Consider the following 21874-nt stretch of genomic DNA (forward strand, 5'->3'; position numbering starts at 1 on the left):
ACTCAAGTACCATCAAGAGGGGTTAAGTAGGCTCTGGGGTGCCCTCACCACCCTAGATGTGCTCTGCTCCCAGATATAGTCAAGCTGCCATTGCTATTTTATAGATGGGCTCCAAGCCCATCTTGTGCTGCTCTCTAGCCATAAGCCCCTGATACAACTCTGGAGGCAGAGAAGGGTGACCATAGGCTCTGAGGTTAAGGCCAACTTGAGAGGTCACCCAGCAAGAGTGACTGAGACCTTGGAAAGCAAAAGCTTCCAAACCGCAATGAGGGCTGACAGGCCCTGGTGTCAAGATGGCTTCAGATCCTATCACTGAGAAGTCCTATGGTTCCCCTCGGTGTGTGTTCCTTCTCGCTGCAATAAGTACAACCCAACTCGTTCAATGACAAGTATGTTACTGGTGGGCTTTGGCCGAAAGGTATTGACACTTTGTTCAAGTCACTTAAGCTCTATGAGCAATATCACAATTCTGCCTGAAGATGACTTAACCTCAGGTCCATACAATGCTCACTAATCACCACACACACACACACACACAAGTTCCATCTGGAGATCTGGAACGGTCAAAGGGTAGGGAAATTCAGAACCCCCTCAGAAATCCAGAGGGAGAAGAGGAGAATTCCTTGGGCTAGGAGCAATTCACATGACTGGTGAGATCCTGGGCTATCTTAATAAACATGGCAGCACGCCTGCCCCTGCACTCAAGAGGCTTTCTAGACACTGGGGAAATAAACTGTCTCTGAGCTTCAGAGAAGTCCGTGGAAAAGGAGCCTGTTTTCCAAAACACCAGGCCACAGTAGGCTAACCTTGTCCTTGACCCACACCTGTTAAGGGTAGAAAAAGAAAAACAACAAACGAAGAGAAAAACATGAAAGACAAAGGAGAGAACAAAGAAAGAGGGCATCTTGGTGGCATCTGCATCCCTAGAGCACTAATAGAATCAATAATTTGCACTAATAGCACTAATAGAAGCACTAATAGAAGCACTGATTTGGATTTCACTAACTCTTGAGTTTAGCCTGTCTCCAATTCTTTACAGCACTCTTGCCCTATTTCCCCAACTGAATCCTAAGGGCCCTGAGGACAGCACCACCATCAACTGAGCTTTCTCCCCCTCTAAACAAACCAAAACCCACAACAAAACACACAAAGCTCCTCTTGTCTCGAAATCCTCTTCCTATTTCCATCCCGTTTCTCTGCATCTCTTTAAAGCAAAACTCAAGAGAGTGATCTGTACTTACTGCCTTTATGGCTTCACTTATCCTCTTGAGCTCTCTCCATTCAGGCTTCTAAACAGAACTGCTCTCGTTAAATCCAACTGTCGGTTACACGATGTCCCAGCAGCATCTGACACGCCTTCCTTTTTGAATAATTTTATCACTTGCCCTTCCGAACACCCCGCTCCCCTAATTCTCCTCCTACCTCATTTGCTGTTCCTTCTCAATCTCCCTTGCTGGAACTTTCCTTTCTCCGTGAATTTGAAATGTTGTAGCACCCAAGGGCTCTGTCCTTGGCACTCTTCTTTTTCTACAATCATTTCCTAGACCTACACCATTAAATAGAAATGTTAACGTGAGCCACAATTGCAAGCCACGTAAGTAATTTTAAATTTTCTAGTAGCCATATTTAAAAAAGCAAAAAGAAACAGGTGAAGTGACTTTTAATAATATATTTTATTTAACTCAACAGAACCAAAATATTATTTCAACATGTAATCATTATAAAAATAACATTAATGAGATATTTTACATTCTTTTTTTCATACTAAGTCTTTGAAAGCTTGTGTGTGTATTTTCCATATACAGTACATCTCAATTGGGGCTAGCCACAATTCAAGTGCTCGAGAGTCACATGTGGCTGGTGGCTCCCATATCCTGGATGATCCCATTCAGACTTTAAATACTCTCTATACACTCCGGACTCCAAAATTTCTATCTCTGGACTGGACCTCTTCCCTAAACACCATATTCCTATAACCAACTGCCTAGTCAACATCTCCACCTAACAGCGCACATCAAGCTCTTGGTTCCCCTCACACTCACTCCTTCGCCCAGCTTTCCTCATCTCAGGAAATGCCACTAACCAGATGCTCAGACTAAAACCTCGGAGTCATTGATTCCTCTCTTTCCTTCACATGGCACATCTAGTCCAACAGTACATCTCGTGACTCTTCCTTCAACGTCTTTCTGTAATGCAACCATTTCTTGCCGTGTTTGAGCCATCATTATCTAATTGCTGGATCACAGCAACAACCTAACTGGTCTCCCTGCTTCCATCTTTGCCTCCCTGTTCTCCAGACAGCAGCCACATCAGTCATGTCAGCCCCCTGCTCAAAACCCCAGTGGCTTGCCATCACATTCAGCAAATCCCAGCTCCTTACCCTGGGCCTTAGGTAATGTGGCCCCACACACAAGCCCCCCCGACCACCAACCCTGTTACTTTCTCCCTCTTTCTCCCGTTCTTTCTCCTGCTTTCTCCCTGCACTCCAGCCTCACTGGCCTTCTTCCTCATCCCCAGCACACCCAGCCCCTTTCCATCTCAGGATCTTTGCATTTGCTGCTCCCTCTGCCTGGAGGGCTCTTTCCCCAGCTAAACGCAAGGCTGACTCTTCTGTAGCATTCAAGTCAGCTCAGATATTACCTCCCAAAGAGGAACTCCATGATCATCCTAGTTAAAGCCCTCCCAGTCTCTCTCCACTGCCAGTATCCTTTATTAACATCTTCATAGCACTCATCACTACCCAAAATTATATTCTATATTAATGTAATTACTGGTTTCTTGTCTGTCTCCTCTACTAGAATGTAAATTCCATAAGAGCAGGGGCTTTGTCTACTTTGTTCATCACTGGATCTCCCAGTACCTAGAATGGTACCTGGCAAATAGCAGGCACTCAATAAGTGTTTGTTGAATGAATGCCTAAATTCAATAAAAGAAGAGGAAGTAGTGGAAGAACCATCTTTGCAGTCAGCAATTTCTCAGAAGTAGAGGCATGCTATAGGAGGCAGAGGAAGACTTGTCTTGGGGAGGGAACCTCCTTGTTTCCCAACTTAGCAGAGCCTGCCTTCCCTCCCAGCAAGGTGGGCCCCACCCCTAGGTTATTCACCCGTGCAGAATCAAGCACTCTTGGCCCCTCTTGTCCTTGGTGCAGAGAGTCCATTCCCAGGTGTCCCAGCCACAAGGACCCTGGGTGTGGAGTCCCATCCAGCTGGGCTAGGCCTGAACCCCCAGGGAGGAGGTTTTAGGAACAGATGCCCTGCTTCCTCCAACTTTACAGCCACCACCATTGGTAAAACTTCTTTCCCTTTGCCCTCAGGCTGACTTTAGTAACCAGAGCTTTGCCTCCCAAGCATCTCCTCATAGAGGCATCACTGTCTATCTTCCATGTGTCTCATTACGGCTAATATAAGTTTAAAGTAAACTTGTTCTTAATCACACCAGGGCTCTTTAATAGTGGCCTTGGGCCTGCCTCCTCTCGTCTATACTTTTATTTATGATATTTTGCAAAAACTACTGTCATCTCACTGGTATCTCAAAACAAGTCACAATGTTCTCTCTAAAATACCAATCTGACCACAAGCCTCCCCTGCTTAGTTTACCAGCTTCCTGCTGCCTGCAGGATGAAAGCTGAGTTCTTCACATTCAAGCCCTCCACAAGCTGATGTTCCCTGTCCCCTCCATTCTACCAGCATCCACCCCCACTCACACCCCCATGTTCTGGTCTCCCTGAATCACCAGTCATTCCCTAAACACACCGTGTTCTTTCGCATCCTCTGTGCTCTGCACAGGCTGTCCACTTGGCCCAGAACACCACCTTCCTAATCTCCACATCCTTGAAATCCTACACATTCTTCAAGACCCAGATCAAAGACGACCACCCACGTCCCATGCTCTCGGCCCTTTGCACACGCCTCTGTCACAGCTGATGTCATCCTGAAGACACGGAGCACATTTTGCTTATCCGGATGTCACCAGCACCCAGCATGATCCAGGCACAGAGAAGGTGCTCACTGCGCATTTCTATGGATGGATGAATGCAGGAGTCGGGGGGTGGGGGCAGGGAGTTGCTCTGACAAGTAGGAATCAGTGGCAAAAGCGATCCCATTTGTTAAACATATGGGGACAATTTGAGACACACTTTGGGTAAAAGACCCCTCTGCATGAAATTCATGAAAAAGCTGGTAAGCTGAGTAAGGAAAGAGGAAACAATGTAAGTAAATGATGGGAGGCCTTCAGAATCACTTCCAAGGAGCATAAAGTCATGGCATACTGGTCATCAAGAAGTTTGGCCCAGCAGAGATATAAAGTTTCATGATCAGTCATTATTTAAATGCTTGCTTGTCTCTCTTGGCCCCCAGATGCTTAAGCCCCAGAGCTGCCTTTTCCTCCTCAGACTGTCTTACTTGAGGGCTGAACAAGGGCTCTAGGGGAAAAAAAGAGAAAAAACAAGGGGAAACAGCCTATCTTCCAAGGTCGTTGAAATTTTTAAACCACAGCCTGGTTCACGTTCAAGGATTCAGAAGACTTTGCTTGAGAGCTTTGCTGTCTTCCCAGAGTGGGGTATGCTAATGGAAAGCAGCTGGCCTCGTTTAAAAAAAAATAATCTGATAGCATGAAATGCTTTTCATAGAGTCTGTGGTAGGCAGAATTCTAAGATGGCCCCCAAGTTTGTTGGCCCCCTTGGTGTGCATGCTCTGTAAATCCCCTCACCTTGAGTGTGGGTGGGCCTGGCTTAATCAGGTGACCTCTTATAAAAGAGTGTCTAGAGGTCAGATATAGAATTCAGAGAGATTCGAAGTGCAGCTGATACTCTCCCACTGGCTTTGAAGGAACAAACTGTCATGTTGTGGAGAGGACCACATGGCAAGAAAGGGCAGTTGGCCTCTAGTAGCTGAGAATAACCCTTGGTTGACAGTTATCAAAAAAGGAGGGACCTTAACCTTACAGCCTCAAAAAACTGAATTCTGCCAACAGTGAGTCAGTTTGGAAGATAACTTGGAACTTCAAATGAGCCCTCAGCCCTGGCTGGTACACTGATTACAGCCTTGTGAGACCCTAAGCAGAGGACTCAGCTACACCAATGCCGAGACTCTTGGCTCGTGGAAACTGAGAGATAGTAAATTTGTGTTGTAAGACACTAAAATTTTTGTCATTTGTTACACAGCAAAAGAAAATGAATACAAGTCCTACAGGCCCCAGCTGCTAATTGAAGAAGAAGCCAAAAGTGGAATAGGTTTCGAATCATGTAAGTTGCAACACAGAACTTGGTAAGAAGCCCGTGAGGAGACTGGCTTGCTCCTAACCCCAGTCCACCCCATCACAAACACTTCTTTCTGAAGAAACATAAGTTGCTACTCTCTCAAGCGAGTTGTCAGCCGAACAGGTTAGGCCCTGCCACAACGTTAGAACAAAAGCCCCCTGAAGGCTCACCTTATTTGAGATGGCTTTCCCTACCCCAGGAGGATGTTTCCAACTCCTTTCCAACTATTGCTATACTCTGTGCCCTAGGCCAGGGGTGTGTGTATCTGCCACTTGGTGGATGAAGAGCCCTGGAGTTGATCATTCCGAGGCATGGCTTGTGGGAGAGAATGATGGCGAGTGCCTTTCTCCTTGAAACTGCCCAGCTAGTTCTAGAGGAAGTGTCTGCTGCCAGGAAGCCAACTCATTGAGGAACCTGGGCTCCCCCTGAAATGAAAATATCAGAAAGGGTCCCCATTCCCCTTATTAACTGAAAAATAAGCTAACCTCCAGGGGAGAGGAGCCTGTGATCACTCCCCCGTCTTCTTTTTTCTCACATGAGCTTGGCAGGGGGGCAGCTGAGGTTCAGCCAGCTCTTGAAAAGCAGCCCTTGGACTCCATGGTGGAGAGGGCTGCTCCTTAAATCACACAACGAGCTCCAGAAGTCCCACTCCACAAGCCCACCGGTAGCCAGGATGGCTCTGATGTGGACAGTCACCCCACTAATTGGTAGAATTCTTTAGGGTGGTAAGGGTTTAATACCAAGTTCCACCCAGGAAACAGCTACTTCCATACAAAAAATGAGAGTTTTCCAAGGGAGTCAGCATGACTGGCATTTTCCTAGCAGGGGCCAAGAGCAGCAGCAGCTCGCAGCAGGCTCGAGGCTGACTAGTTACCTCTAGTAAGTTACCTCTTACTTCTGTTGACTTCCGCTCCTAAGAGCAGATGTGAGCGCCCTCATGGTATCCTGAATAGAGGAGAACAATATTTTTTTTCTCCCCAAAGCCCCAGTACATGGTTGTACATCACAACTGTAAGTTCTTCTGGTACTTCTGTGTGAGCCACTGCCACAGCATGGCAACTGACAGACGGGTGGTGCGGTTCTACAACTGGGAAGCAAACCCAGGCCGCTGAAGCAGAGTGTGCCAAACTTTAACCACTAGACCATCAGGGCTGGCTCTAGAGGAGAACAATCTTGATGGTCATTTCTCTTGGCTCTGAGAGCCCTGGGTGTATATCTGCCCAAAGCAGAAACTGCTGTGTGGCTTTGGTAGCACATTATATGAAAAGACATCTTCAGCAACTTCTGCACAGCCAACCCTCAAAATGCCCATGGGTGTCAGTAGGAAGACATATGAGGAATAGTGGGTCACCTCTCTACATTCCATACACTCACCCATGGGCATGGGCATTTGACCACCAGAACCATTGAGCAGATACCCAAACATGCTCTAGGGGACCCCTGCCTCAGATACCTGCTCTGGAGTAATCATCACCCAGGCCTTTCTTCCACTCTAGGAGGTCAGAGAAAAATGAAAGCCTACTACCCACCACTTCCCTAGCACAGGGAACCTCCTGTCAGGAATACCTCTTAGCACCCTGATCATCATCCAGGGAGCATGTCCTCGTCCTGGAGACTGGAGGCAACCTCAAAAGAATAGGTTATCTTGGGTAGAAGACTGCTCAAAATTTCTGTTGGGCTACATTCCACTACTAGGAGAAGACAGCAACCAGGAAGGCCCACTCCTCACCTCAGGGAAGCAGCTACAGCAGTCATACTGGCTGCAGCTTCTCCTCCATCTCCTCCTCCTCCTCGTCTTCTTCTTTCTTCTTTTTCCTTTGCTGTGCCTTTTCCTCCTCTAGCGCTTCCACTTAAAAGGTCTTTAGCTCCACCTCCAGTCCTGCCTTCCCTTCCTCCCCATTGCATCATTGCATCTCTCCCCCAGAGTAATAATCCAGCAGAGGCTCAGAAAGACCCAACTCACACCACCCCTAACACCTTAGATCCTCGGGGGCGCGCAGTTAAGAAGGCAAAGAACTTGGTCTAAAAGGTTCTTTCTGCCATCTCTTTAGCAGCCTCAAAGCCTAGCTGATGAGAAGTCCTATTCTGTCTTGCCAACCCAAATATCCCAGGATTAAAGGCTCTGTTTTTGCAGTCAGGCGCAATTAATATTACATGATAAATACAAGGAATAAAATTGTTGAGTTCTTACTCTGTGCCAAGCAGGCACTGTGAAAAATGATTTTACACGCATTACTTCATTAATCCTCACAAGAGCCCTATGAAGTAGGTGTTGTGATTTTATTTTTATTATTTCCATCCCCATTTTCCAGATGAGCAAACCTAAAAACTCAGTTTTAGGTTATCTGTGCAAGGTCGTGTAAGTAGTAAGTGAAAGAGCCAGGACTCACATTCAGTTCTAGTGGATTTCAGAGCCCACGATTTGACCACTACTCTTTGCTCCCTCCTAACCTGGCAAAATCTGGTAAGTATTAAATGCACATCCACTCCTGCCCCAGAGAATCTCACGGACTGGCCTATTACAGGACATGAAAATAGGATAACCCGCCAGGTCATTATCAGCCTCTAACATCTTTGCAAAGATTCATTGATCATTTTAACAATGAAGAGTCCTTCCAAAAATGGCTCACTGGACACGTATATTGTGATCAGAGATCGCACAATATTAAATGGGATAGGTCTGTAGCGTGGGCCCCTCAGGCGGCCAGGCTGAAGTGGGGTACCAGCAAGGGGAGCAGGAAGCATGACCCTGGGGGACTCAAGGAAGAGCCAGAATTGAGTCAAGGTACCCTGAGGATGGATTTCACAGCTTTAAGTGTGTGTTGGGGACCAGGAGCTTTGGCTCCAAACTCTCCACCAGCTTTCAAGTCCACCCCCAGAGACTGTGTCTGAGGCTTTTTATTTTATTATGTATTTGTCGTGGTTGTGGTTATTACTGCTCCTAGCAGTCAATAATCCATCAGTTGGGGGCAGGGGGAAAATCTCCAAGGAAGGGAAAAAGGCAAAAGAAGAAAAAAAGGGGGTGACGGTGCTGGTGCAGGGTGTGAATTCCACGTGGCTGGTTAGATTCTGCGGGCTCTGACACAGATGTTTCCTGGACTTAGAATTCAAAAGGCTGCTAGGAGAGCAGCTGGGCAGGACACAGCAAAGCGAGGCTAGAAAGTTGAGATGTACATGTAAATGAGGTTAAAGAACAACCAGCAGTCATTCCCTGGCAGGGGAGGCAGGGGAGAGAGAGGAAGAGAACCAGGCCACAAGAATGTGCCCCTATCCCAAGCTGAATTATCTGTGCCTTTTGTGAAGGCAACTTGTAACTTTTTCGCTTCATCTTAGGGCCCCTTAGCCCACATGGTGGGGTCCGGGGGAGGCAATCTCTACATGACCTCATGGTTATGATAAATAGCCTTTGGTCTCTCAGTTCTGGGGTGCAACAGAGAGCGGTCTCAGAGTGAACTGTGGCTTAACAGGGAGAGAATGGGTCTAAGGAGAGGTGATGCTGCTGTCCCCAAGGGGTACTTGCCCATTGAAATAAAAATGCCTCCAAGAATCTGAGGGCCCTGGCCACCCTCAGTCAAGGTTCTATCTGAGAGCCTTTAAGCTCTCAGACTTCCTTAGCCCTTAACCCTATAGACAGCCCTGCAGCCAGGCAAAGAGGCAGCCGCCTATCTGGAGTTGCACGAAGAATTACCCAAAGGTTCCCTGGGCTTCAAGTCTCTCCCCTTACACCAGCCATGGCATTGTGCTCTCTTTCTACATGAACTAAAATACCCACCATTAGAATCATTTCCCTTGAACCAGACAGCAAAGTCAGAACATTATTTCCCAGGGCCTCTCTCTTTAGTACGCCAAAGTCTTTATTGCAGACCTACTATGCACTCAGACCTGTTTTAGGCGCTATAGAGGTGATGACCAAATAAAATAGTTAACATTTCCTGGACATTTAATATGTGTAGACACTGTTTGAAGTGTTTTGCATGCACCATTTCGTTTAATCCTCAGAGAAGTTCTATGAGGTAGGATTATTCTTCCTCCTCCTCTATTTTGTAGATCAGGAAACTGAAAGGCCAAGTAACTGCCCAGGGTCCCACGCAAATGCATGGTGAAGGCAGGATTTGAACAGAGGCAGGTGACTCCAGAACCCATGAGCGCTACACTAAGATGACCCACTGCTTGATTACAAAGAAAAAAGCACACACGAAAAATTCAAGAACAGTGCTTGATTAGGAATCAGAAGGCCTGGGTCCTGATTTTACCCTCCCAATAGATTATCCTTGGGGCCTTGCCCAAGTCATAGCTCCTCGCTAGGCCTCAGTTCCCATATATGTAAAAATGAGGAAGTAAAACAAAATTATCATGTGTTCTCTTATGATATTTTATGACAAGGATTCATTTCACAACAAGGACCCAAAGGCCAAACTTGAGGGTATTGACTATCTACATGAGGGGCCTGTGGGCCCCAAGAGTCAGGAAACAGGAAGCTGGAGTGTGCGTTGCTTGCATGTGTCACACAGGGGGCTAGAGGGCAGAAAGGAGGCAGAGGGCCAAGGTTAAGCCAGAGAAGTATGTCCAAAATACATGGCAAAGCCAAGTTGGGCAGGAAGCAGCAAAGCAAGGCTAGAGAGCTGAGATCTAGGTGTCAATGGGGGCAAAGAACAAGGGAAGGTGAGAGTGAAGGGGAAAAGCGGACTGAAGAATTGGAGGATAGGAGGCTGTCTTGCCACAGGAGGTCCTAGAGGATGCTTTTGTGGGTAGCTCCATTTAAAGCAGCAAAAGAGACTAAAAAGGACCTCTCGGTGTAGGCTGGAGTAATCATGAAAGGTCTGGTAGAGGAAGCCCACCTTAAGATGGGCCTTTTTTTTTTGGAGGAAGATTAGCCCTGAGCTAACATCTGCTGCCAATCCTCCTCTTTTTTGCTGAGGAAGACTGGCCCTGAGCTAACATCTGTGCCCATCTTCCTCTACTTTATATGTGGGATGCCTGCCACAGCATGGCTTGATGAGCGATGTGTAGGTCTGCACCAGGATTGGAACCAGCAAACCCCGAGCCACTGATGTGGAGGGCATGAACTTAACTGCTAAGCCACTGTGCCCACCTTTTGCTAGGCAGAAAAGTTTGGTGACAGCTTGAGCACTGAGGCACTGAGAGTCAGCATAGGTGAGCTGAGGATTAGGGTAGAGGGGGCAGATGACAGCCACAAACTCTGAGTGACCAGGAAGAGCCTGAGGACTCTGGCCAGAATGATGCACTTGGGGCAATGAAGTATGGGCAGCACCTGGCTCATTTATAGCCCTTTTGCCCAGGGTCAAGTCTGCTCTCACACCAGACTCTTGTACCTCTTTGGTCCAGTGCCTAGAAAAGAAGCTTCTGGAGTAATATTGGCAGGCCACAGGAAGGAGTCTTCAGGACAAGGGACACCAGATAACAATGGATTGGAAAATGGAGTGCCCCAGGGCCTAGGACTAGACAGGACACCAAGAGGGCAGAGAAAGAAGGGCCACCTGAAAAAGAGCGTGGAGCTGGGCCAGACTAGAAGGCAGCTAGTAGGGGAGGAGAGAAAGGCCCAGAGGGCCAAGTGCAGAAAGGAGATTCCTGGTACCCTCCTCCGGTGTTCACTTTAGGCCACAGAAGCAGACAGCATCCCAACATGCACCGCTCAAAGAATTCTCTCACTCATTCCTCATTCAACCCATGTCATTGCTAGGCAGGGAAAGGAATAGGATTGCCACTTTGAAGAAGTAAATGATGTGCAAAAAGTTCTTCCCACTAGGGTAACCACCTCAAGGGAAAAGTGGCAGCGAGAACCAGGAGAGCAGAAATCTATTGGGCTTCCTTAAACTTTAAGGTTCAAGAACCCCTAGTTGGAATAGCTTAGGAAAATAAAAAGCCACATTGGGAGTAGCGCCCGGGAGGAGCACTTAACTGGGGGTGGGAGGGGCCTGGCCCCTTCTCCCAGCTGGATACTGCTCTGTTATCCACTTGAGAGTAAATGGGAAGCACTCAGCCAGCATCTGAGGAATCAATGAGATAATGTGTGAAAAACAGCACAGAGCCTGGTACAAAGTAAGTGCTCAATAAATAGTAGGGTTTTTGAAAACTACTGCTACAGATATGGACAATGGTATAAGAAATGAGTTCCAGGAGGAAGACGGTAAGTAAACACCCTATATAACAATCACTGACTCCTTGGCTCTCATCCCCAAGGATTCTGATTCTTCTTTGGAGGCGGGGCCCAGAGATCTGCATGTTCCATAAGCTGTCAAATGATTCTAAGGCAAAGAGTCCAAACTCCCCGCTTTGAGGAAACACTGCTGTAAATCAAATTGGGTACTGGACATGACTGGAACAGAAAGGCTGAAATGGGAAGCCACAAGAAATGGATGGCTGGGCAAGGGTGGTGAAGAAAAAGCAACTTGAATGATATTTAGAGAGAATTGTCACCACAAAGGAAGATATTTTGTTTTTCTAATAAACATCTCTGAGACTTGACCCTCTAATGAGGCCCTATAGCAACTTTCGGAGAGTTGACACCTCAGTTCTGCTATTAACTAGCTGTGAGGCCTTGGGCACACCAAGTTCTTTCTCTGGGCCTCTGTTTCCTCACCTAAAAACCAAGGGATTGGACTAGACTTGAAGTCTAGGGTTCCTTTTAGCTCAGGCTTTCTAGGATTCTAGGATTCACTGAGACAATCTTTCAGAGTTCCCAGTTCATCCCCGGAGACCCCTATTGGTCCTGTGTCAAGCCAGTAGGGACCCAGCCTCCAGAGCAGGCACTTCCGAAGCCTGTCGACATTTTCAGAAACTCTCCTACTTTCAGATTGTTTAGAAACCTAAGCTATTTTTTCCCATTTAAAAAAAGCAGAGGGTGGGGCCAGCCCGGTGGCATAGTGGTTAAGTTCAGCGTGCTCCACTTCGGTGGCCCAGGTTCGCGGGTTTGGATCCCAGTTGTGGACCTACACTGCTCATCAAGCCACACTGTGTTGGCATCCCTCATACAAAATAGAGGAAGACTGACACAGAGGTTAGCTCAGGGCCAATCTTCCTCAAGCAAAAAGAGGAGAATTGGTGATGGATGTTAGCTCAGGACCAATCTTCCTCACCAAAAACAAACCAAAAACAGCACAGGGTTACAGGAGATTTGACTTAAACTTCACCACTCATTCTTTCTTCCCCTCAAAAAGAAATTTCTCTAAACTCTTTTCAAATCAGGAGTTCATCCCTATCAGAGAACTACCTACCTCCTCCCAGAGAGTTTCGTCTTTCCTCCAACTCTGAACAAGCAAACATAGGCCATTTCTGCATGAAATAGGGTCTTTGGATCATTGACACTTGGCTTCTGGAGCCACAGGCACAGAAGAAACAAACATTCCTCACGTGTAAAAGTAAAAGTATGTCCTTCAAAAAGAGGCAATGGAGGTTTAGTGGGGATTTTCCCCCATCTCATTCCCTTAAAGGGCTTCTGGAGACTCTCTCCAAGTGTCACAAATCAATAGTGAGCCAATGCAGAAACCTCTGTCTGTATGCTTTATGCAAACTCAGGAGAGTAGACTTTTCCTGCCTTATCTCCTGGGCTCTGCTCAAAATGTGAACAGTCAGGGGCCGGCCCCATGGCCGAGTGGTTAAGATCGCACGCTCCACTTCGGCGGCCCAGGGTTACCCCAGTCTGAATCCTGGGCGCAGACATGGCACCACTCATCAGGCCATGCTGAGGCGGCGTCCCACATGCCACAACTAGAAGGACCCACAACTGAAAATACACAACTATGTACGGGGGGGCGGCTTTGGAGAGAAAAAGGAAAAATAAAATCTTAAAAAATATGTGAACAGGCAGATGTGCCTGGGACCCTTTCCTTTCCCCAACCTCCATGTGTCTCAGAAGCGTCCCTTTGATTTACTTTCCTCTCCACTTTTTCAGAACAGTTGGGCTTAGGGAAAGGGGAGATCTGAATGCAAGAAGAAAGGGGAAGAACCGTGACTCACAGCTTATGGGAGGGCTGGTCCTTGGCTCATAAGGACCCCAGGATAGGAAATAAGAGATAATGACCTTGCTGATAAAAAAATGCAACATGACTTTATCAATCTTCCTGAAATACAGTGCCTACCATTTTTAATTTTTTTCTCATGCATATCTAGACTTTCCCATGCCTGTATCTCTTCTTTTTCTCCTCCCTTGTTCCCATTCCTCATTTTGAGCATCTCCCTTACATGCCCTAGTAGATAACTGAATTATATTGTAATAACTTGTTGTGTTTGCAACAAAGGATACAGTTTCAAATGTTCAAATTAGATGAATAAAATGTTTTATGTCTTTACTTTTTAAAAAATTCAAGTAAGTTGCTTTAACAATATGGGACCCTTTGTTAATTTTCTCCCATTTAGTGTTGGCCCCAGTAGATGAAACTCTTTCCCTCCCTATGAGGCTCTGAGCTTTTTGAAGACTAGAACTTCAAACTCATGAAGATCCTGTCAAGCTGTGTGATCTCGGACAGGTCATACACTTTCTTCATGCCTCAGTTTCCTTACCATAAAATGAACCTGCCTGGAGACAGAATTTGGGAGCTGGAGGGAGTAGGTGGGATGAAGGAGGTATGGATGTCACAATATCACGTCTTTCTGCAGTGTTCTTGATTCTCTGATCCAGTAGTTTCTGAGCAGACATTCCTTTGTTGCAGAAAGAGAAATCTGGCACCTTGACCTTCCGAGGAGGAAGAATAGCATAGTTGCATAAGAGTTAGGCTATGGAGTTGGACAAATCTACGTTTGAATCCTGGCTCTTGTCAATCACTAGCTTGTGGTCTTGGGCAAGTCACTGAACTGTTCAAAACCTAAATTTTCTTATTTCTTAAGTGGGGCTAAGAGTAGTACCTTCACCATAGGCTAACTGTGAGGACCCATTCATTTAGTAAGTGTTTGCTGAGCACCTACTATGTGCTTATGACTAATTAATGGTTAAAAGTCACTCTTTGTTTATCAACATTAGGTGGCAAGGGAACTCACATTTACTGAGGTCAACCTATGCACCTATCAGTTACCTGATTTAATCCTTGTGACAATGCTATGAGGTAGGAACCATTATCCCCATTTTACAGAGGAGACAACTAAGGCTCAGGAAGGCTAAGGTACTCGCCCATGGCCACACAGCTAGTAAGTAGCATTGTGAGGATTCAAACCCATGTCTGACTCCCATACTCTTCCCACTGTATGGTGCCAAATATTTTCAGTGTGTGTATGTGCCAGACAGACACTATGCTGAGTGGCTGGACCCTCGAGCAGTAGGGGATTTGACGGCACATTGTAAGCTGCTATGAGGGGCTCTCTTCTCACCCCTGGGTCAGATGGCTTGCTCCTTCATTAGCAGCCTGGGAGCCAGGCTGGTCCCTACACTGCTCCGGTTTCCCAACCCCAAATGCCAAGCTTCCGTGCATCCTTAGGTGCCCGGGCTCTCCTGCCACATTACTGGCTGGGTGACGGACAGAGGAGGACATGACACTGTGAACAGCTTCTGGCTCTGCTGTTCTCCAGTACAACCTCCTTAATTCAGGCGCTCTCATTCCAAATTTAAGACAATTCCACCAAGGCAGAACTTTTACACTGAATCTAAACAACAGCACCCTTGTGTGCTTAAAACTCAGTTCCTCAGTCATACTAGCCACGGTCAAGTGCTCAATAGCCACATGTGGCAAATGGCTCTCATATTGGACAGCACAGATAGAGAACATTTCCATCACCATGGAAACTTCTATCGGATAGTGCTGGTCTAAACACTTAAGGAGGGTCGTCCTCAGACTTCTACTTTGATAAAATGTTATTAGTTTAAGGCAAGGTTTCTCAGTCTTGACACCATTGACATTTGAGGCTGGAAAATTCTTTGTTGTGGGGGGCTCTGTGCGTTGTGGGATGCTGATCGGCATCCCCGGCCTCTACCCACTAGATGTCAGCAGCACACCTTTCCCCTAGTTTTGACAACTAAAAATGTCTCGACATTGCCAAATGTCCCCTGGGGAGCAAAACTGCTACCCACACCCCTGCTGAGAACCTCTGGGTTAAGGTTAGCATATGTGTTGGAAGTAACCAAAATGGCAAATCTTTTCACTAACTTAGCTTGGCCTTCTGAAAACAAGCCATTTCATCAAAACTCATTTCTTCTAGTGAATCATAGCTTACAGCAGTGTCCGTTGAATGGCTGGTTTTAATAGCTATTGAAGATTTCAGGAAAGAGTACAACCACCCAAAGCAGCAGCAGGAGAGTGGAGATGCCAAGAAGGGATTACTATAACGTACGGTACGCTTAGTTCCCCAAATTTGCTCTCCATTAACCATGACTATGAAATCATGAAGGAAAGATGAGAAGTGAATTACTTTAAAAAGCTAAAAGAATGTTAAAGTAGAAAATCAATTAGGAAATGACAGGAGCAACCACATTGCATACTACATTTTGGCTGCTAATTTCCAGAAATAACAAACAACAAAAAATTGTGCTACTTGAGAAATTGGTGAGAGAATCCCCAAGACGCTAAAGTTGGCCCGACAGAAAATGGGCTTTCAAAGGATTCAAAATAAACTACTGCAAACATTCCCATGTAAAATGCTGAAATTTTGGTTACTGATGAAATAAGGTGCCATTCCACATTTTTAATAAATTCCCAAGGAAATGAAACCTTGTAACAAATGGAACACTCCTTAGAATCCTGCTAAAGACCAAATGAAACCTGTCAACTGCATCTTCAGAGAAATCTCCGGAAGCTTTTAAAACTATTTCTTCCTAAATGAATCTTTACAAAGAGCTAAATAACTATGTTATAAATAAAGAGACGAACTTGTGGTAAACTGGTAAATATGGCAAATAGTTTATTCAAGAAATTTCCCGAGAACTGGCCCTCCCCCGGCAGAGGGTGAGGCTGGGGGCCTGGGACAGCGCCTCCCCAGAGTGGGCGCCCGCCACTCCATCGGCTCCCCTATCGCTCTCATGAATGGAAAGTGCCTCAGACAGATGCCACAGGGTGAATGCAGGTTAGCAAATGCAATACCCAGTCTGGGCGCCTTGCCAGGGAACTGGCGTTAACAGCCTTCTAAAACTAGAAGGAAAAAAAAGCAGAGAAGAAGGGAGGGAAGGAAGCGAAATGCCACAGGGATCTCTAATGACCACATTCAACACTTAATTACAGTGAGGAGTGGAAGCTGGGTCTGAGCTGGCACGCCGAGTAGCTGCAGCTACACATTTCTAGTGCAGAATTTGCCTGTATTTGCCTTCCCCAACTGGAAGCTCGCAGGGCCAGGCTTCACGTTCATCGTTGTCCCCTGGGTGCAGGTGGGCCCCAAGTTCAGGAGAACAGTTGCAGATGGGCTTAGGAGATAGATATCCCTAAGGCTGTCAACCACTGGAGGGACCTGCGGGGTCGGATCTCCTCCAGCGTCTGGGTGCCGGGGGGCTACCCAGGGCCAAAAAAGAATGCATGGGCCCCCTGAATATCAGCAACTGAAACTCATAAAAAGTCAATATTTGTGGCCTCTAATCTCCGATAGAAGCCCGCACCGCGTTGGGGGGCACCAGGGAGGTCTTGCAGCCCAGGGAGCAGGCTGGCACATAATTCACACTAGTGCTTCCCTGCTCGGGTGTCAGGTACCTTTGCAGAAGTGCTCAGCCTCACCTCCCTGAATCCTGTTAGAGTAGACAAAGCGGACTAGCATGATGTGAGGGGCCCACTAACCTAGCAAGCTCTCCCAGGTGACCACCAAGCCTAAGAGTGACGCAAAAGCATCCAGGTCCTATTGAAATACACATTGTCAGGAGGAATCCATCCATGCCCACTAACCTAACATCACAGGTCAGTTTGGCAAAGAGCTAGCCCGTGGGTCACAGGAGGACAATGTCTTAGCCAAGGGGAAGTCCACAGCCTAGGATGGCAGAGGCTTGGAGAAGACAGGCTTGGAGAGAAGGGCAAGGTTCAGGCCCAGAACACATGGAGTGGGAATGGTGGCAAAATAGGAAGGGGTTAGAACAGGAGAGATCGGGGTTGCCAAAAATGAAGTTGCCCCAGCTTGCCATTTTGCCTTGGGCTGAATAGACCTCGGCAGCAGCTCCAGCTAGGAGCCACAGTGTCCCACGATGTGTGCTTTTTTTTTGCTCAGAGGTTGATCTTTCCTCTATCCCAGGCTGTATGGCTCTATGCTGGAAGTCAGGGTGCCCAGGATTCTAATCTTGGAATTGTCATTGACCCTGTGACCCAAGGAGAATCACTTAACATCTTTGGGGTCCAGTTTCCACACTCTTTTTATTTTATTTTATTTTATTTCGAGGAAGATTAGCCCTGAGCTGCCAATTCTCTTCTTTTTGCTGAGGAAGATTGGCCCTGAGCTAACATCTGTGGCCATCTTCCTCTACTTTTTTTTATATGTGGGACGCCTGGCGCAGCATGGCTTGGTAAGTGGTGCGTACATCCGCACCTGGGACCTGAACTGGTAAATCCGGGTCCGCCAAAGCGGACTGCATGCGCGAACTTAACCGCTACGCCTCCGGGCGGGCCCCTCCACACCCTTAAAATGAAGACATTTTCACCCGTCCCACCATTACAGGATCTTGTCTGGTTAAGAAAGTTCTTTTGCTTTTCCTTCATCTTCTCATATACTTGCACAAAATGGTGTCACATAATTAAAGACTACTACTATTTTCTTCCTTCTACCAATAAGCATATTCACTGATCCCTTGATAATTCTCCTGTCACCTGCTGTCATTCTGTGTCTATGAAAAGAACAGAACTTAATAGCTAGTTATCTTAAGCAAGAGTTATATCTACAGTAACCAGTTCAGAATTTAAACACCCAAAGTGGTACCCTAGCAGCTCACTTGCTTAGAGCCAGGTGTCAATGAGGCTAGTGACATGGAGTCAAGGCCTACAAGGATATGGGTGGCTCTGAATATACCCATTTCCACCACTGGCCAAATATCTCAAACATCTCCAACTCACATGGTAAGTGTACACACCTCTATATAAAATCTAGAATGCAAGTGTGATCTGGAAACTGTGAACCGATCCTGTATTTCCACCCAAATTCAACTTTCAAGGCCTATTGGGGTTCCTTGAAAGGGTGCAGCCCTCCTGACATGGCCAAGTTGTGATTATAGAAAACCCCTTTTTGAGGGGTGATGGGGGCATGGAGGGTGGGAGAGAACCAAAGGCTTACAGGGGGAGCAGTGAAGGTCGGAGCAGAATGATTTCCCTCCTGGCGTTCCTCTCCCTCTACCTCCAGAGCCCTGGCAAAAGCTCAGAGAAGGGACCCTAATGCCACACGAAATAACTAGGAAACCGCACATTGTATAGCTGGGAACAAATTTAGAAACTTAAGACAACTCAGAAAATTTAAGGTGTTTTTCTCCACTCACCCAGATTCCACTCCCTCTTTCCATCCCTCTCTCCTCTTTCCTCTCATGTCTCTCCCACTTCTGGCCTCCAGTTCCTCCCTCTGCTCCTGTCCTCCTTTACGTTCTCTCCAACGGAGCTTATGCCTCCCACCCTACCTCCTGCAAACCGCCGTTTAGCGGGCTGACCACTCCCTGGGAAGGCAAGCTCCTCAAGGGCATCTGGGTTCAGTCAACATCATTCCCTCAACAAATATTTGTGCCAAGCACTGTGCTTGCTTGGCTCCAGGAAAGGAAAGCAAAAGTTTCTCCCACAGTGCTCAGCTCAAAGTTTGCTAGAGCAGGTACACAGTATTTTTGAATGTTTACTGAGTCTCTTTACCTTTTAGGTCCCGTGAGGGACTCCAAGCCACTTATCTGTAGAGGCCTTGACTCCTTAATCTCCTCAAATGCTCTCATCATTTGTCCTGGCCCTTCAGCCCAGATTCAACAAGCCATCAGATGAGCTCAGGCCTTCAACTGCGGCCACAAGAATAGACCATTTGCTCTACTGAATCTCCCCTTTCCACGCCAAAGACCTCAGGCTGCCCCAGATCCTCTCCACGGAAAGCAGACATCAGGATGAAGGGGCTCTGAGAAAGCTCCCTTGTTCCTTTGCAAGCAGGAGAATCGTATGTAAGCCGGCACTGAGCCCCACGGAGGAACGGTTTGGACACTCACCTGGGAGCAATAACATCACAGTTATCGTCTCCCACCACAGCAGCCGTCATCTCCCTCATCCTCCCAAAGCCTTCACTGTCCACCTCTCTGTCATCTGGCGCTCTGGCGAGTTTCACAGAGAAAGCCTTGTAATTTCCACAGCATCCATCCAAGGCCAACTATTATAAAATAGTTGCAAGAACACTTTTCAAGTTTCAAAAGCCCAGGCCCATTCACCACCCGGAGAGTGGGAACGCACTCTGGTACCGATTTTGAGGAAGAAGCAGAAGGGGGCGTCTAGTCTACACACACCTCCATGCCTGAACCACCTCACTTTAGCCCCCAAACGGAGTGCCACTAAAAATCACATGGAAGATCACTTTGGGCCTGCAGGCCACAGCCTGCCAGTCCCTGTCCATACAGTGCTTTTCCATGAGGGTACTGAACTGCAGGGGCCAGGTGAACCTACGCAACTCTCAACTACTGGAGACCTGCAATGAGTGACACGAGTTCCTGGCTGTGATTCCAGATTTTGATAGCTGAGAAGAGTGTTAGCTTCATGAATGAAAATGGAAAATTATCATGTACACTCCCACACCCACTAATTAGCCATATGACTAGATCTGTCTTGGCTAATATCTTCTTTCCGTTGTCACTGCTTGAAATATACACACACAGCATCCAAAGACACCACTGTGGATACATAGTGAGGATAAACAGCTTGGAGCTAACGCCACATCAAATAACTGGGAGATGGCACACTGCACATCTTGGAACAAATTTAGAACTTAACTCAAAAAACTTAAGGTGATTTTCTCCACTCACCCAAATTCCACTCTCTTTCCATCTCTCTCTCCTCCTTTCTCTCTCTCTCTCATTTCTTGCCCCCAGCGCCCCCCTCCCTTATATCTTTCTTTTCAGTCATGCTGGCTGCTGACTGGTGCGAGAACAAAATGTTTCTGTGTAACTGAAGCACATTATTTAACTGAATTATCACGGCGAACGTTATTTTAATGGTGCTACTAGTCAATGAAACTAGCCTTTTAAAATCCAGGTTTGTGGGGTGCTTTATTTTAAGATGACGTGGGCTAGGTTTCTTGACACATGCATGTTGGAACCCATAGCTTAGCCCCAGTCTCTCTCCCCAGCCCCCTGTTAGATAAACATCCTCCTCATGCAGCTCTCCCTTCTCAGACCCTTGAGCTATTTCTTAGAAACTCCGGTAAAGCCAAGGCCATAGGGGGGCCACAAGGTACCCCTGCACCAAGAGGTCGGGCATCAAGATGCATGAAAGGAAACCCCCGGAATAACCAGGTATTCCGCGTCAGTCCCTGCGGCGCGGCTCTATCTTCCCTTTGACGCCTTCCTCCTGCCTTTGCAAGTAAATGAATCAACAACCACAACAGCCTGGGCCGCAGGTGAGCCAGGCAGGGGCCGCGGCGGGAAGGAGAACGCCTGCAAGCCGGGACCCCTGCAACATTCGGTCGCCCCCGCCGGCCCGCCGAGTCCTGGGAGCCCGCGCCGCCGCTTCCCCGCGCGCACGCGCGCGCACGCACGCACACCCGCGCGAGCCCTCCCAGGAGCCGACCGCCGCAATCGGCGGGCGCGAGGCCGCGAGTTCGAGCCCCGGCGGAGGCGCGCTGCCCGCCGCCCAGCCCGGAGGCGCTCCGGGCCGCCCCTTTCGCGGCGATCGCCCCGCTCTGCCACCCTCCACCCTGCGGAGTCTGGTTGGAGCAGGTCTTCTTCTGCGCCCGCCACTTACTCTGGAGTCCTCAGGCAAGCGTAAAACCCAGCCATGGCGCTTCCGAGGGGGCCGGCGGCTGCTTACGCGCCTCGCCTGCCGGGGCACCTAGGAGCCCGCGCTGCGGGTGTGCCGGTGGGCGCAGCTCTGCACGCCAGGCGCCCGCCCGTACGCAGCCCCAGACCAGCGGGCCAATGCAATAACCACCAGATAAAGTTTCTTCTCTGAGGCCTCTCGCGGTCTTCTGAACTAGATCCAAAAAAGGCTGGGCCTGTTCCCTACATGGTTAGGAACTGTTAACTCCCCTTTTCTCTCTGCCTCCAACTTCCCGCGACCGCAGCATCCTTAGGGCAGAATACCAGATGCTCGTCTTTTAGCCTCTCTGTATCCCTGCAGGGCTAAGGAGTGTGAGGAGTAATTTGGGGAGTTAGTAGAGACTTCTATCCGGGCAGAGAAGGACACTTGACAGCTTTAGGAAGGAAATGTAAATAAGTCGCTTTCTGGCATTTTAGATTCTGCAGGCTCGGGGGAGGGAGGAGCAGATGGGAGAAGAGAGAGGTGAGGTAAGTTTAAAATAGCGAGGCTGCGAGCATTCCCACCTCAATCTGAACACTATTTTTGACCCGTCTAAACTGTTCTTGTTCTATCCTAAGGAAAACGATTTACTCCCTGAGCAAGTCTGGCGTCCCCCCCAAAAAAGCAACAATATCCTTAAAGTTGTGAAATCTCGAGGGCAGGAATGCCTTTGAGATGGAAGTCCCCAGCAGAGATTGTGTGTACACGGGGGATCCCACTTGTAACATGGCTCACATTACATGGATTC

At 47.7% G+C, this 21874-nt stretch overlaps 1 protein-coding gene across 7 annotated transcripts in view; it reads right to left on the reverse strand.

Moving 5' to 3' along the window:
• Positions 1 to 21367, reverse strand: part of KIAA1210 (KIAA1210 ortholog) — a 64457-nt gene extending 43090 nt beyond the window's left edge. Inside the window, exons 1-2 of one of the 7 annotated variants that reach the window (XM_070606024.1) lie at positions 21073 to 21297; positions 1423 to 1546 (exon numbers count right to left, since the gene is read on the reverse strand). Coding sequence is in view for 4 of the 7 variants with exons in the window: in XM_070606017.1 (XP_070462118.1) it covers positions 1423 to 1546; positions 3753 to 3828 (200 nt within the window). In the remaining 3 variants the exon portion in view is untranslated. Of the gene's footprint in view, positions 1 to 1241; positions 1547 to 3752; positions 3844 to 6986; positions 8195 to 21072 lie in introns of those variants that run through there. The other 6 variants (XM_070606022.1, XM_070606020.1, XM_070606017.1 and 3 more) reach the window with 6 other exon arrangements.
• Between the last annotated feature and the right edge of the window lie 507 nt (positions 21368 to 21874).

Source organism: Equus przewalskii, chromosome X (assembly GCF_037783145.1).
Source record: "Equus przewalskii isolate Varuska chromosome X, EquPr2, whole genome shotgun sequence".
In the NCBI taxonomy this organism is placed as follows: Eukaryota; Metazoa; Chordata; class Mammalia; order Perissodactyla; family Equidae; genus Equus; species Equus przewalskii.